General features: G+C 39.7%; 1 protein-coding gene across 1 annotated transcript in view; it reads right to left on the bottom strand.

Moving 5' to 3' along the window:
* LMNTD1 (lamin tail domain containing 1) overlaps positions 1-17,105 on the bottom strand; it is a 178,843-nt gene that overhangs the window by 36,950 nt on the left and 124,788 nt on the right. Inside the window, exons 4-7 of the mRNA XM_042469631.1 lie at positions 14,964-15,079; positions 9,245-9,468; positions 8,126-8,135; positions 3,941-4,138 (exon numbers count right to left, since the gene is read on the bottom strand). Coding sequence (XP_042325565.1) covers positions 3,941-4,138; positions 8,126-8,135; positions 9,245-9,468; positions 14,964-15,079 — 548 coding nt within the window. The remainder of the gene's footprint in view (positions 1-3,940; positions 4,139-8,125; positions 8,136-9,244; positions 9,469-14,963; positions 15,080-17,105) is intronic.

The raw sequence follows: 17,105 nt of genomic DNA, 5'->3' as shown, positions 1-17,105 counted from the left end.
CAAAAGGCAATGTGTTAAAATAATTAAGGTCTAAGGTACTCATTTTTCAGGAAGACAGAGAAGAAGCAAGATAAGGGATCTGTGATTTATTTTCATGGAACAGTAGGATTACAGAATAGAACAGAGACAATAACCTGGAGCAAGGTTGTGTACTGGGTGTAAAGCAACTCCACCAATAAAGTTCTCCACGCCAACTTCCAGTATTACACTAGATACAAATAAAAGAAAGCGAAGGAAATGCAGCTTGGCTTCTGTTTATATATTATCTATGGACGACTGCATACATCATGCAGTAGTGGCCAGTTTCATGTCAGGGGTGCAGTGAACTCACTTTGAATTTATTCCAGATTTTAAAAGAGGTTAATGGCGCTGACCCTCTTTTTGGTTCACTACACTCATGTACCAACAGCCACCACTGTGTGCATGCTTTATTCTCTTTTGCAGACAGTTCTACTCATGTTTATTGTGAAGGATTACTGAAAAACATGGACAGCAAGGATGCTGGTTCATTTTTCCACCAGTGAAAGTCAGTCTGACCCATACAGCAAGTCCAGATACACATGCCAAATGAAGACTTTGCACATGTTTTTCCCATTATGTCACTCTGTTGATTAAAGTGCTGGTGCTTTGAGAGGTGTGAAAATAGCTCAGTTAATGATTTTAAATGTTGTGATATTATGATCTACTGTTCTATTTGATGAGTGGATAGTCACTTTTGTTACCTTGTTTATGGCCACAAGTGGGAAACTTGCCCGAAACGCTTTTCAATGGAAGTCATCTGCTACATTTATCTTTCTGAGGACATGATCCAAAAAACGTTTTTGAACAAACAGGGGAGATAGGTTCACATGGCTACAGAAGGAAATTGCTGTTCAGTTTTTAAAGTGTATAGGAGTGAAGTGGGTTACCTTCACCTGCTGAAAGGAGGCTACCCCACATGGGAAGAGTGAAGGACCAACAACTGATTCTCAGCCAAAGTTCTGAATGGAAACTCTCCATCATGTAGTTTCGCCAGGAACCCAGTTATATCAGTGGATATGCCCATCCTTGTAACATCAGGTCATGTCCCTGATGTCATCTGGCCTGTAGATGTCTATATGGACAGGAGCAGGGGAGAGGTCTGGTCCTCCCAACTCAAAATCTGGTCCCCCCCTTGCTTTAAATTGATAAGCTTAACAGCATCTCATAGGCATCTTAATGCATCTAAATAGCATCTAACAAGCATCAGCTCCTGCCACCCAGTGGGCCCAAGGAAAAGGCTCTTTCTCAGATCCTGTAACAGCTTACAAGAGTAAATGAGAATTAAACTGCCAAGCACATGTAAAAATTCTGATAGTTACACTGTGTTTTGCCTTGTATTGTTGACAGAACAAATAACTGCTTAAATTGCCTTTGAGACATGGAGCAAGAAAATCCTTCAGTGAAAAACGGAAAGCAATTTATTCTATATATGCAACTGCAGGAAAGAAGGTGACTGTCTATTCTTTCTTTCAACATTTAGAGGCCCCATAAGGGGCAGCCTGCAGCCACCTTTTTCTTCGCCAGATTAGGGCTATGGCAACTACATGCTGCGGCCTGACCTGGCCATTCCGCGGTGCAAAAAGGAGCCGCAAAATGGCTCCCTTTTGTACTGTGGATGCAGCACCAGAGGAGTGCCATGATGCTGCCTGCCGACACAGTGTAACAGCAGCTTCAGGGCAATGTTGTGGCATGCATCATGTGATCAACACATCCCCACTCTTCTCCCACATCGGCATTTATTGTCGGTCTGTAGAGGCCCTTAGTTACTCTTATTTTCCCCATAGCAAACCAAATGGTAAATTTAAAAAATAAATAAATTTGTGACTATATTTTTTCAGTAGAGAACAGTACTGCTGTGGACAGACAAAGATATAACACAAATAAAACATTTTTCTAAACTTTATTTCTTTACTTTTCTCCCCTTCCTTCCTTCCTTCCTTCCTTCCTTTCTTCCTTCCCTCCCTTTCTTTTTTCACTCTGTTTCTGATTTGAAACTTCTTTCTCCCATCAAAAATGGGAAGGCCACTGCCTGTCTTACTCCATGGAGGAGAACTTGCAACCCAAATCCACTGGGCACTATTAGCACCAGAAAGAGGGTGAGACATCATAGCAATAAGCAATAAGCATTACAAAGAAGGAAACTGCAAAGAAATGAATTTCACTTTACTTAACTGGCTGGTTGGAGCGCTGTAAGGTAATAATTCCTCTGGGACGGCAAACTGAGATCATGTTTCCTCCATGTAATGGACAACTGTGTGGTTGGCAAAGCATTATTTTTGGTAATAATTGACATGAAGGACTAGAATTCAAAAGGCTTCAGCCCTGCCACAAAATAACTGGTTAAGTCATGAGGGAATGTCCAGCTCTGATTGGGATAGCACTGACTCTTTAGATGTGTTGACTCAGCCCTTCTCTTGCTTGCAGAACTGCATGAGAGGTATATTGACTCTGGCAGGTGCACAGAGCACTCCTCAATCTCAGCTCTCTCTCTCTATGTTTGTGTGTGTGTGAGAGAGAGAAAGCTTAAAGAAAGAGATGAGAGGTTGGTGGAAGCCATGTGTTAAATCTGTTTGACGCCTGCCAAAGACTAGCATGGAATCTATAAGCCATACAAATGTCCCATGCCAAAGGAGAAGGAAGAAGAGTGCAGACAGGATGTCTACACTCTGCAGACAGAGTATAACTTCATGAACCACACAAGATAACCTTTGCAGCTGCTCCCATTCATTTGCATTGTGACATTCCAGGTAAGAAAGGGGTAATATAGATTGTTAACACTTTCAAAATTCACCATTTCTCCATACATTAGACAGAAACAAATATTGGTATTTCAAACATTTATCTATGGGAGAAAACAAAACAAAACTAATTCCAGAAGTAATTCAGTGTGAGCCGCTATCTTGAGCAGACAGGAAAGACTGAATGAGGTATTGGATATATGGAATCAGGTCAGCCTGCACAACTTATTTCTGGACCTGTTCCAGTTCTGAGACTGTAAGTCTGTGATACCATTATCTTTCTCTTGTAATACAGCAAATCTCTGATTTACAAAAAATATCAACCCATATAATGCATTGTTTGTAATTTTTTTAACTGGCTTTTTTGACAACAGAGTCAGGACAGATGAGTACCAGAGCAAAAACTGTGCAGGAGGGCTAAAGTCAGGTCAGTATCTGACATAAACAAAGACTAATAAAATCCAAATACATGAAATTGCTAATCCTTTATTGTCTGTGTACTCTCTCCCATCCTCTCTAGTACCTTAGCCACACTGAAATTTAGATTGCAAGTTCCTTGGGGTAAGAGCTTATCTGTTCACATCTGTCTGATGGCATTACTCAGAAAACAGGCACTGCAATGGTGCTAAATGGAGGGCAAAGGGTACTTGCTTGCACCAAGAGCTAAAGGAAACAGAATTCCTTGGGCCTCTGATATGCTAGTCCCCCAGATCCTGAAAAGTTACTTTTAAATAGTAATTAGCTATAATTATAATTCCAGGTCCTACCTTCCGCCCCCCATAGTCAGCTATAATTGCTAGGGAAACAATTCTTTATTCTCCCTTTTGAGAAAACAACTTTAAACTCACCTGTTTCCTAACAGTAACTAAAAGGTTACCTTTCTCATTCATTTTTAAGAAACAACAGTTGAATGCAACAAGCCACTGTCCTGTGGTACAAAACCTATTCTGCTCCTGACCATCTTGTTGTCTCAACACCCGCAACAGATCACAAATGAACACAAGGACAAAGCACAGCATGAGTCAACATTGGAAACCTGTGATATTTTCCTCTACCATTTACTGATACCATTACTATTACGTTTACACTTACACAGTTATAGGTTCACTGATAGAGGAACTAGTTACTTATAACTACGGTAGTTATTCCCACCTCTGCCCACTGCCATATTATGATTGTACCTGGATGCTGAAGAGTCATAGTATTCAGTTGGAATATGTTGCTTTCCTAATTTCATCACTGGTGGAACTTCTGAAACAGTCTTCTTGGATCCAGAGAACAGAGCTCTGACGTAGTCCTGACCTTGCCCGAGTACATTGCTATCAATATTGGAGATGCTAGAGCAAGGAGTACATTGTTTTTGTAGTAAAAAGCTGCCACTGCCAGGAGCTGTTGAGCAAAAAAAGTAACAGAGTGCAGAAATGTATTAAAAAAGAAGTTAGCATTCAGAACCTATTAAGGAAATGAATTTGCATAATATAGTTTACTTTCTTTGAGTTCCCTTTGTTGTGAAATGGTACTCCCGCATCCTCTCGCACCAACCTATGGCTATAAAATGAGACACAGCTGGTAAAGTGAATGTTTTGCTCCTGACATGCAGATTTATTACCTTGCTGGAATTACCTTCAGTTGCTAAACTGTAATAAATTGGGCCATCAGTGGAATCACTGTTACCATGAAATTGCTGAGTTGCTTGAAAGTGTAGCATCAACCAAGAGCCAGTAATGAATCTATTGAACCTTCTTCCATCTCTAGAATGACTGTGCTAATGTCACCTAATAAGACTTCTATTGCCCCCCCTCCCACATCTTTTGATGGTTTTTCAACCATCAGGGCCTGCACTCATCTGCTGGAGGGATAGATTGCTCTGGGTACCGGATGGATGGTTATCTTCATAATAAATATCTGAAAACTCCCATGATGGTTGATGTGGAGGTACTTCAAACTAGGACTGAACAATCATTTTAAACAACATTTTAAAGGTAGTTTGGAACTGTTTTGTACAGCAGCTACAGTACTGTACTGCAGTAACAAGCAAAGTATAGGATAAAGAATGGAGGAGGGGAAGAGTAGACAACCTTTGGGGAAAAAACATTCACAATGATATTTCCATATCCAGCATGGCAGACCTTTGTCTTATGTGCATTCTTGACCCATTTAGAGAAACTAAGATCTAAGAAACTGTAAACCCCTAGTAAAAAGCTTTAAGCCCCAAACAACCCTCCAACTGCCCCAGTTTGGCAGCAACAGTTTTGATCAATCTGTCATCTATTTTTTCTGTTGCTTTTAAAATGTCCCATCTTGTCTCTGCTCCTCCCAGTTTCTCTCTTTGTCCTCAGGTCACTTCAATTTCTGCAAATTGAGCTCAAAGCACAAAAGTAGTTTGCACTGAATTAATTCCGGAAGGGAGACAGAAAACTAGGGGAAGAATCTTGCCAGTAAGCTCAAGCAAAAGTAAACTGCTGCAGTATTTCTTGGCTTGTATCATCCTGACCAAATAATAATAATAATAATAATTATTATTATTATTATTATTATTATTATTATTATTTTATACACCACCTTTCCAAAGGATCAAGGCGGTTTGCAAATTTACATAAACAAATACATAAAATGCATAAACAATACATAACGTATACAAACTAAAATTCCAACCCTCATCCCTTAGCTAAATACAACCATCAAATTACAATTTATTTCATTAAATATTTAAAATAAATAAACTTAAAATAAGTAAATAAAAATTTTAATTTTTTTTTAATAGGCAGGCATAGGAGGAACATTTGAGGTGAATAGGGGTGACCTGCATCAGTTGCAGGAGGATCAATTTGGAAGGTCTGCTGGAAGAGACCCGTCTTAATAGCCTTCTTAAAGGCATCAAGAGTGGTGATATGACGGATCTCTTCTGGCAGGTCATTCCATAATTTAGGAGCGGTAACCTTGATGTTGCTGGGTCACATGCATCTGTGTTTTCATCTGTGAAATGTTGGAGGGTATGCATATGTTAATGTTGTTAAATTACTGACAAAACCAAAACCATATTTTTCTGTTAATTTCTGCCGCTTCACACCCAAACGTGGTTTCTAGTCCCATATCAAAAATAGTCCACTTCCACCTGCACTCATTACTACAAATGCAAGTAAGTAGCTTAGTTCCCATGTCTCCTTAGCAAGGTTTATGATACAGTAGAAGGTCTTGTCTCCTGTCCAAGATTTATTAAGCAATGCTCAGATTCAGCAATGTTACAGACTTTGGGCAATGAAACACGTCCTGCTCTTGTGTATAAAGAGCATGTGTCAACCATGAGGCACCTGTGCTATCTGTGCCCATTGACCTAGGGTGACCAGATGTCCTCCTTTTTGAGGACATGCCCTACATTTAAGCCTTCTGTCCTGGAGGAATTTCAAAATGTCCTCCATTTTGAGCGTGACTAAGAAGCATGAATTTACATTAGTGTTTTTAGCTTTTATTGGTCATGTTAGGCAGGGAACCGTCTAACTAAAAAGATTGCATGTACAGTGCTGTGTAAATTTACAGCGCTTCATAAATAAAGGTTAATAATAATAATAATAATAATAATATCAGGAAAGTGAACCTATTGCAAGTCAGCATATGTTCCTTATCATCCTTACAATGGATGCTATTTTATGACCTTAGCCACTTTTGAATGAAATCAATCTTTTACCAAAAAAACATTTTAAAAAAAAGATAAGAAGGTATAACACTATAACAGCACAAGGCTACAACGTTGATTTTCTAAAAGTAATTTAAAGAACTTCTCTCTGACCATCTCCATCCATCCATCCATCCATCCATCCATCCATCCATCCATCCATCCATCGCTTTATTTATATATATCTCCACTTTCTCCCAAGCTAGTATAAAAGGGGGCACACGTAGTTAAAAAACATACCAAATCAAGATTAAAACAATATTAAATAACAGAATTAAAATTAATTAAATTTTAATTTTAAAACTGATGAAAAACAGTACATCACCATAAAAGTAATTTTTGTTAAAGCCAGTTGCTAAAATGGCAGTAATCTGATTGTTTTAAATCATTTCTAAATGTTGTCATAATTATTATGGTGTTATAGCAGTTAAAAAAAATGGAAGAGAATAAAAACTGGAACTCATCCAGCGTAACATGAAGTAAAAAGAGACTTGGCTATATTAAAAAACTTCAGCCTAATGCTTTCATTCTGTCAGTAAGTGGTTTTGGATTTTCTGGCTCAGAAATTTCAGCAGCTTGGGTATTTACAGGCTGTAAGCAGTGTACAAAGATATTAATGCACTTGTGTAACTGAATAGCAAGTATTTATGTGTCGTCTGGCGATGACTTGTTACTATACCCACCCAAAGAAAAGCTAAAAAGCATTCACAGGTCAAAACATGTCAGGTTTTTAAGCATATAAAGTTAATCTTTTTAGCATTCTGAGACATTTCTTCTTTATCTTTGTGGATAATACTATGCAGTGCTAGGCATTCTGTTATAAATATATCAATTACTCTTTATTGTTCATTGAACTTTGATTATCGGTATATTAATATATCAAGATGAAGGAAAAAGATGTCCACATTTACAGAAAAAGATCAAATTGACATATGAATTTTATTTTAACACTGGGGATGAGGCAAATTCAGCAGAGGGAATGGTGATGGGTTTGCTGCAACCACCAAGCATCTGCTTCATGGTGGAGCTAGATCTGATACCATAAATTGATACAAAACGCAGGCCAGAATAACAACCATTTTAAAAAAGGTTTTTGCACTGGGGGCAAAAGCCTAGCATAAGGACACCGCTGCAGTTTTGTGCTCTACCAGGGTACTGATGGTTCTCATCCTTACTTAACAATGAAAGCATTATGGTGTTATGCCTTTTATTTATTTAAAAACTGTCTGAAAAGCATGTTAATTTGTTTTTTATTTATATACCGCTATTCCAAACCAATTAAATGACAGATTAAAAAATAAACACGGCAATAAAATGGTGCCTGCTAAAATGGTATTAGGGGAGGGATACTGAATTTTACATGGCCCCATCCAGCAGTCATATCATACATACTGGTGTGGTGCAGAGGGAACATTTGCAGGGGGGAGGGAGAAGGAAAAGCAAATATACTCATCCCTGCATATTTGCGGCTTTGATATTTGCAGATTTGATTATTCACAGATTTGATTAATATGTAATCTCTAGGAATATCTAGGTCCTCCAGTGCAACTCTATGGTCAACATTAACTAAATGTTGCACTGAAAGACCTAGACATTCCTAGAGAGAATACTCTACTAGGCATTTGTAGCTCCTCCAGCGCAGTTCTGTGGTCAGTGGCTGTTGGACATTGACCACAGAGTTGAATCGGAGGACCTAGAGATGCCTAGAGAGGTGTCCTCTCAGGTAAAAACATGGTAGTTTTGTTATTTGAAGTTTTTCCATATTCACGGGGGTCGTGTCCTTAACCCTTGAGAATATGGAGGGACAAGTGTATTTCTAAAGCTGTGGAGAGCATATTACAGCTCGATTTGTAGTTCACAATAGCAGAGCAAAAAAAGATGCACATGTCTGCCACTAGACTCAGATAACTGGCCTAACAAAGACAGCCACACATTTTCTTATGTAAACTTTAGGGTCAAAGTAGGAGTTTATCGCATGCAATTTTCACACTGACCTGGGCATGGGACGAGATTGGGCTGGAACAGGTTTTACCACACGCAAAATTGCTGCTGCACTGCTGCCTGACCATCACCCGTCCTTCAGCAGTGCTCTTGTAGTATCAAAATTGGCTTCCAAAGCATTGCTGGAAGACGGGTGATGGTCGGGTGGCAGTGGAGCAGCAATTTTGCTTGTGGTAAAATCAGTTTTAACCCGTTCCACCCGACCCCGTCTTGTGCCAGGGTTAGCGTGAAAATTACATGTGATAAACTCCTTGGACTTTAAGAAGGATGCATATTTCCAATTATTGGTCTGTTTTCTTCTTAGCAAAGACAGTTTCTCAGAGATACATGCCTGTGCCATCAGATTTACAGATTAAGTCTGTGTTTATCTTCCAATAAGCAATCACAAAACAAAGCACACTAAAGATAAGATACACAGGCGCAGAAAAGCATGCACTATGAGAAAACAACTTTCATCACTTGAGGGAGCATCTCCACTAAAAATAAGGTAGGGACATATCATGTAGTCTGGCCTGATGGAGTTTTGACAGCTAGAAAAAAAACAATCCATGGCTTATTATTTCTCTCTCTTCCTTCCCCTCCCTTTTGGCCAAACCCTTCTTTACTCTTCCTTCTCTTCTGGGGAATGAATGTAGCTTGCAGTGTTCATGCATCATGTACAGAAACCACTTTTCATTTTCCTTAATAAAATGCATCTCAAAATATGGTGCAAACCCATTATTTCCTGGCCATTTTGTAAACGGGCTTCCAGTAGCCTCAGGAAATGATACCACTGTTTTTAAAAGGATTCAGGGCCAGTTTACGGGCTTACCTGGAGATTTATCTAGAGTCAGAAGTGATGATATGGGAAATCTGACCATTCTGGAAGATGATTTTGTAGGTGACAAGTTGACAATTGAAGCAGAATGTGCAAACCGTGAATACAGTACTTTCTCTGAAGGTTTGGCTGTGATGTTCCCTTTGGAAACTGAGGACTCCTGGAACTGGAGTGCAGTATGAGGTATGCTTGAATTGGAACGTGCTGTAGTCTCAGATCTGCAGAAACATAAAAAAACAAAATGGTGTGCATAAGCTGTCAATTTTTTTTTAATCCAGCCTCTCATCATGTTCCCAAGAGAACTCCCCCCCCCCCAATTTTCGAGTGCTCTGGGAATCAGCCTTCGGCGGTGCAGATGAAGTAAGGGGGACAAATTCACCTTCCTTCCCAGTCCAATAGAAAACCTTCCTCTCTTCCTCCTCCTCAGCACACTCTCTCAGCCAAGAAACTCCCATAGCTTTAAATGTGAGGTATAAATGCAATACAATATGTGTGTGAGAGCTTTGTTTGCGCCAACTTGGAAGCGGAGTCTGTTGTGGTTTTATTTATGAGGAAAGAGGAAAAGATGACACCTACCCCCCCCCCCACTAACAGTTTTTTTAAAAAAGTGTCAATCAAACCACGCACACCTTTGTCATATCAATGACATGAATATTTAAAGGTATTGTCTACTGTGGCCATGCAATAACAAAGATGTGCATAAGCTGACAAATTTTTTTATTTTAAAAAAAGTACACAATCTAATAATGTTCCCAGGAATAATGATGTTCCCTGGCTTTAGCTTTGGTGGCAGGGAGAGACGAAAGGGGTGGGCTTGATCAGCCCATTAACCCCTCCCTTCCTATGCTCCGATATTGAATCAAATGCAAGTTCCCATTGCCAATGATAAAAAACCCCTCAGTTTCAAAAGCATCGGGTTATTTGCACCAGTCCCCCCCTCAAATTTGGGTTGGAAAAATCCGATGCAAGTGTAAACGATCCCCTTTTAAACTGGTTTGCAAACCAATTTATACCGTAGTGTAAACGGCCCACAGGACTGCCCTCCCCCACAGATATCAAAATCTGTGGATGTTCAAGTCCCATTATATACAATGACATAGCAAAATGGTGTCTCTTATATAATATGACAAAATCAAGATTAGCTTTTTGGATTTTAAATTTTATTTTTAAAGCTGTGGATGGTTGAATCCATGGATACTGAGAGCCAACTATATAAGGTTTCATGCTGAATTACATCACTAGAGCCTCCCTGGTCTGGCATCCCAAGTGGGAAATGCTTTCAGTAGAGTACACAATGTCCTTTGGGCTTGCATAAGTTTCTCCCTCCGTCTCTTGAGGCTCATCCTATGAGTACCTGTATTTTCCAATTCTTTGGACTTGCTTTCCTCTACTTTCCATCTAGTTTGCAGAAAGAAAGAAAACATTTATTTGAAACTGCTGAATTTACAACAGGAGATGAGTTGAGTGAACCAAATATAGGCAAACAAATTTGCCTAGTTTGATTGGGAAAAATGGGCTTTGCCTGTTTGATGTAATCTGGTTTACTATCATGACAGTCTACAGAACGTCTTCAAGATGCCTATGAAGTGAAGTATTATCTCATTTTTGTCAATGTTTTATTTTTATTGTTTTTCATTGGGCAGTCTACATGAAAACACATTAGTTTGTACTACAATGGTAACTTCTCCTTTTTGTTACTGAGAAAGTTGCCCTAAAATAAATAGGTAGGATAGAAACAACAGTTTCCCCATATGTTCATGCATAAGCTATTTCCACTGGTGAAAGCACAAAGAAGGTTGGCCTGGCTTCAATGCTCATTTCAGGTCAGACATTTGTTTTTAAAATTCCTTCCACCAGAGAAACATCTGGTTTTCTTTAAGTGAAAGTGAATCTCTCAGGCTCCAAAGGCCATTGTTTTAAAAAGAAAATCTTCTGGTGCAAGTAAGGTGTTCAAAATAAGAGTTTGCAAAATGAAAGTATCTACCGGAATTGTCAGAGGACTAAACTCTATTATTTAAACTCAAAATCATTGGAGCTAACTCAGTATAAAAGATTACATGAGGGTCATGGGCAAGCTATCTTGCAGAGATACAATCACATTGCTTGATGCCAGAGACTGAGGGCCAAACTACATTTTGCATTTTCAGAGCTTGGGAAAAGATGGATGAACACAATGAGATGCTCAAGACATTCTTAACTAAGAAGAGGTAAGATGGTACACTGATATCCAGATCATCATATCCTCTGTCATTTTACAGATAAAAACCAGGACACATCTGGCCAAGCAATATCAAATGGCAAAAGTTATAAATAAGGAAGAATAAAGAAGCAAAGAGAAACTGCAGCAGGTTGCTTTTGTCTGAGCCTTCTGGGAAGGGCAAGATCTCAACCACTTCTCTCCTTTCCCTCCTGCTGAATTAAGTGTCTGCAATCTACTTCTGTACTTTGAACTCAGTTTGCAACAACTGAAATAATCTGAAGAAAAAAAAGGGAAAGTGAGAGGAAGAGAAAGGAAATGGGATATTTTAAAAGAAGCGGATAAATTGGACAACAGAAGATAGATTGGAACTGGCTTGCCAAATCGAGACAGTTGGAGGATATGAGATCTTCCTCCTGCTGCCCATTTACAGATGGCTTCAGCTAAAGATGGAAAGAATACTAATTTTCCTTTCCCTTATGAGAAAAGCTGTCTTGACTCATCTGGCCACTGCAACAAGAAAATGGTCAACTGCTATCCCCTTCCCCACACCTGCCATCCCACTTTGGGCATTTTTGTGTGTGTGTGTGTGTGTGTGTGTGTGTGTGTCTTTTGAAGAAAAACTTTACCTTTTGAAGAAAGATGGTGGGAATTTTTTTTTTGTCTTCTGAAGAAAAAGTCAACTTTTGTAGAAAGGTGGTGGAGGAAAATCTTGTAAAACATTTATGTGCAGACCATGCAAAAACTTTTATGATTTGACCCAGTGGGTTGAAGAGTTTTGAAAGTATTCAATCTTCCACGCAAGAATGTAAAAAAGTGAAGATTTATGTCCCTGGTTTCATATTAATTCTTCTTCAAAGTAATGCTCCACATTCTAATTTTACTGTGGGGTTAGCAACGGCATCCAGGTTTTAAAAATATGTAATAGGAAGGACAGGAGGGTGGGGAGAGGTTTTAATCAGGAACACAGCATGCAAGGGATGGAAGCTTTTTAATCCTTCCTTCACCAGCAGCAATGACAATGAAAATTATCTCCCTGCCCAACCCTGGCAGATCAGTTAGTCTTAAGGAAAAAAGCTTGCATGGATGCAAGGCTTTTCCCTAAGGGCAAATGTGATATATATATCATAGAATCATAGAGTTGGAAGAGACCACAAGGGTGTGTGTGTGTCTGTGTGTGAGAGAGGGAGAGTGCAAGACTTTAATCAGAATTGTGCCTGGGGAAGGAAGGGTTTAACATCCACTCTCAAGGACTGTGATAAAACTTTTGAAGCCCTTTCACAATTCACAATTATAACCTTACGATTGAACTAGAACTGCCAAGGCTTTACCGTATGGGATTCTGGGATTTGTTGTTTAGGGAGAGGTATTTAAAGGTACTTAATTCTGCCTGATTTTTGGAAGCTAAGCAGGGTGAGTTCTGGTTAATACTTGGATGGGAGACTGCCAACAAATCTCAGGTGCTGTAGGCTACATTTCAGAGAAAGAAACTGGCAAAATGAGTATTCCTTGCCTATGAAAACCTTATGAAATTCATGGGGTTGCCAGAGGATGATAGACTACTTGAAGGTATACAGACACATATTTACAGTAGAATTCTCAGAGAGCTCCGGTGTAGCCATGGTTACTAAAGTGGAATCATAGTGCTCTGAGGCCTAATCTGCACAGTAGAATTAATGCAATTCAACACTGCTTTAACTACTGTGGCTCAATACTGTAGAATCCTGGGATTTGCAGTTTGGTGAGCTATTTAGCCTTCTCTGTCAGAGAGCTCTGGTGCCACAAGAAACTACAAATCCTAGCATTTCACAGCACTAAGCCATGGCAGTTAAAGTATTATCAAATTCTATTATTTCTGTAGTGCAGATTAGACTTTAGTGTGTACTGTGAAAGTGCCCCAGGAGCACACCCTAAATTATTTTGTAATCCACCCTCCTCATGTTCCTGGACTACTGAAAGTCAGAACAACAGAGTCTAATCCTTTCTGCATCTTCTCAGAATGGCTGCATGACACTACCAACACCAGTGTGGTATAGTAGTTAGTTTATGGACTGCAACTTGAGAGATACAAGGTCTGTCCCCACCAAATCATGAAATTCACTGGATGATTCAGTTGTCGGAGGGATACACTACATGTGGCAGATGGTGGGGGAGCTATGAACTAGAACAAAAATGTAAGTAATATGATAAATACTGCTAGGTATTGTAAAATGACGTGCATTTTCCCTCTCTTCTGCAGAGGGATGTGAACACATTTGAAGATGTTTATTCCAGATGAACTCAGAAGAGCTCAAAAGAGGTGCTCAGGCTACCAGATGGTTTAGCTTATAGGCCTCCAAAGTTCAAGTCAAAGATAGAGAGGTTGTCTGAAGGTCAGAAAACCAGGTGTCTAGAACAAGAGGTTTGGGCTTTCTTTAAAAATAATGTGTCCGTTCTTGGATGGACTATGTTTCTGTGAATAGTTGCACAAGATGGTGGTGAGCAAAGCTTTAAGTGTTAAGACTACATCACTGTTTTGTAGTCACAAACACAACTTTGATTTTGACACTGTTGCCACAATCAAAACCTGCCCGCCCATCCTACTTTACCAGTCATCCTACTTTACCAGGCATGGAAAGAAGGAGAGCCATTCTGCCAAGCACAACAGAATGATGTTTGTCCACCAGGTTTTGGGTGGCCAGGAGGAGTTATGTAAATCCTTAGTTAAGTATTAGCTGATACAGGAATAATTTCATATAAGCTGATATAGTTAGTTAATCAGTTTCCAAGAAATGCTTTATGCATTGATTTGTCCGCTAAGAAATCTCTGCATGTCAACCCAGGAAACCTTGCACTTGCAGAGGATTCTGGGGAGTGAGTTTTATTGGCTGCTGCAGGAAAACTGTTGCTGCTTCATATATGGTTACTCTTATTGGATTTTGTAGAAATATGGATAGAGCAATAGGTCCTGTTTGCACAAATTATGACCATCTGAGGTTGCTAGAGTCAAAATGGAGATGTCTTCTGTACCTTTACTGATTGTGTAGAAGAGGGAATTTCAGCAGGTGTTCCTTGTTACCTGGTTGCATGACGAGCAACAGTTGCAGAGATTCCATCTTTTGCACTACCATTAAAGGTGAATGAACTCGCTCCAGTTTTCAGTTTGGCAACCCCTATCAAGGGAGGACTCAGTGTATCTTGTTCAAGTCCAAATCAAGTTCAAGATCTGGAATCATCAAAAGTCTGCTGAAGCTTCTAGTTCACTTGTCTGCTTCAGAGTGTGGAAACAGCCAAGCACTTGGGAGGCCCATATACCAATGGGTTATCAGTTCTGCTGGCCTGTGACCACTGAAGTTCTCCCTTTCTTTTGTCCTCTCCCTTTCTTACACCTTATATGGAAGTTTCCAGCTTTGTTTCTGTTGTTTAAGGCTTGTTCACATTATTGGTATGCTATCAGTACAAGGGCAACCAAGAAGACTGAGAAATACACCACAAAATGTTGCATATAGTATCATAGTCTTTAGGCAATGCACCTACCTTTTAACATATTGAAGAGCATTCCTCAATGAAAATATTTCTTCTTGCAGGGAAGCATTCTTTTCCTCAATAACATCTAGAGCTTTCAATTTTTCTAGAAGATTGCTTTGTATCTTCTATTTTAAAAAGGAAGAAGGGAAGAAAGACATTGTGGAGTTAAATATTTGTGGTGAGATTTTCATATATTTGGGGATTAACGTGGAGGATTTGAATTGATGCGTGAGAAATCCTCCCTTTTCCAAAGTTCCATAGAGTAAAAGATGCATAAAACTCTCTCTTGAGATCTTAGTCATTAGACTGACTGAGCTTTTTTTTCCTCCTCAAGACTTTTGAAACATATCCTTGCATTGTTTCAATGCATATTTTATAGTCCCACACCTTCACTGTACTTCCATACCCTTCAACATTTCACAGATGAAGGCCAGGCCACATATGGCCAAGCAGCATCAGAGTGTGGTCAAGATGGTAAATATTATTAATGAGGAAGAGCAAACAAAATAGGAGAGGCCACAGCACTTTGCTTTTGCCTAAGTCTACTGGGAAGGGCAAGATTCTGACCCTCTCTCCCTTGCTAAGTTAATTGAGTGAAAACTATTTTTGTATTTTTAAAACACTCTGCTTCAACTGAAATAAGCCAAGGGCAAAGGGAAAAAGTGGGATGAGGAAAGAGTAGCTGAAAAAGTGGGATGATAGAGGATTAAGTTTGACTATCCCTGATGTATTGAGACAGTTGGGGGATATTCACCTCCTAATGTTTCACCCTGCCTTTCTCCACCAGACAATCTTCCCCAAAGGTTCCTTCTGCTTTCATTATGCGCTTCTATCAAGGATTCACACCTCCACCAGTCATTTGTTTTTAATGCTTTTAGGTACATATGTGAAACTTATCCTGGAAAGAAAATAGTGCTGGTTGTGGCAGGAATAAAGACTGCATTGATCAGAAATGGGTATTCTTCATGTGAATTCAAGCAAAGAAATTGTGAATGTATGATCCACCCTTTTAAATGCAACAGTTTTGTAGTCTAGGGTCCCACACTAAATGTTACCAGGTAATGAGATAGAAGTTGTGGAGTTGAGTTTGTATTTGGTGGCAGCCCCACATTCTTTGTGTCATTTTGTTCCAGACAGAAAGTGAAAAACAACAACTTTGGGAGGGCATAGAGACCAGGAGCCCTTTCATGCTACGCAGTAATAAGACTATAGGGTGGGTTTTTAGTCTGTTTTTAACAGGAGTATATTTTATGTGATTTTATATTATATTTTATATTGTGTATTTTATGTGATTTTATATATAGACATTTTAATTATTTGAATTTTATAATAATTTTAAAGGTTTTATCTGTGAGCCTACTTGGATCCCTCTGGAGAGAAAGGTGGGATATAAATGAAATGAATCAATCAATAAATACACTTTAACGGTCATGTTTCCATCCTATGGAATTGTGGGATTTGCAGTTTAGGGAGGAGTATTTAGAATTCTCAGCTAGAGAGCTCTAGTGTCACACCAGACTATAGATCCTAGGATTCCATAGGATGTTGCCTTGGTAGTATAAGTGAAATCATAGGCCTGTTACAGACGGGCTCTTCCGGCGCCCCTGTCATGTGCTAGGGGTTGGCCGAGGACCTAGCGTCCACACCGGCCTCACCCCTAGCACATGACGAGGGTGTAAAGATGGCGGCGCCCTATACACACGGGCGGCGGCATCTTTACGTGCTGTATGCATAGCATCCACATGTCGTGCACCGGATGTGACGCTGCGAGTGCGCGAGTAGCACCTCGCGGCATCTCATTTGGGGCGGAAGAAGAAGCCCCATGGTTTGGATGCTGCAGTTCCCGGACGCAGCAACCAGCAGCGGCACGAGACTGCCACTTCTGGGCAGTCTGTAACGCACCATAGTTCTATAATCATGTAGTCTGGGAGAGCCCTGATGGTTGCAACTCAGTTCTTTTAAACTGGCCTCAACTCAGAATTTCTCCACATAAAGAGTTTACCTTCTTTAGTCGTGAGATGGGAAGGAAGCCATATGAGAAATATTTTTCATACTTACCTATCTGAGTAATTTAGATAAACAAAAGTAAGCCAACTTGGAAGACTGCAGGAAGAACCCAAGCTGAGAAGGCTTCCTTTTTATGTCTCTCTA

The sequence above is a fragment of the Sceloporus undulatus genome, chromosome 5 (genome assembly GCF_019175285.1).
Source record: "Sceloporus undulatus isolate JIND9_A2432 ecotype Alabama chromosome 5, SceUnd_v1.1, whole genome shotgun sequence".
Classification (NCBI taxonomy): Eukaryota; Metazoa; Chordata; class Lepidosauria; order Squamata; family Phrynosomatidae; genus Sceloporus; species Sceloporus undulatus.
Note: the sequence above shows the minus strand (reverse complement) of the source record. Positions and strands in the feature narration are given on the sequence as shown.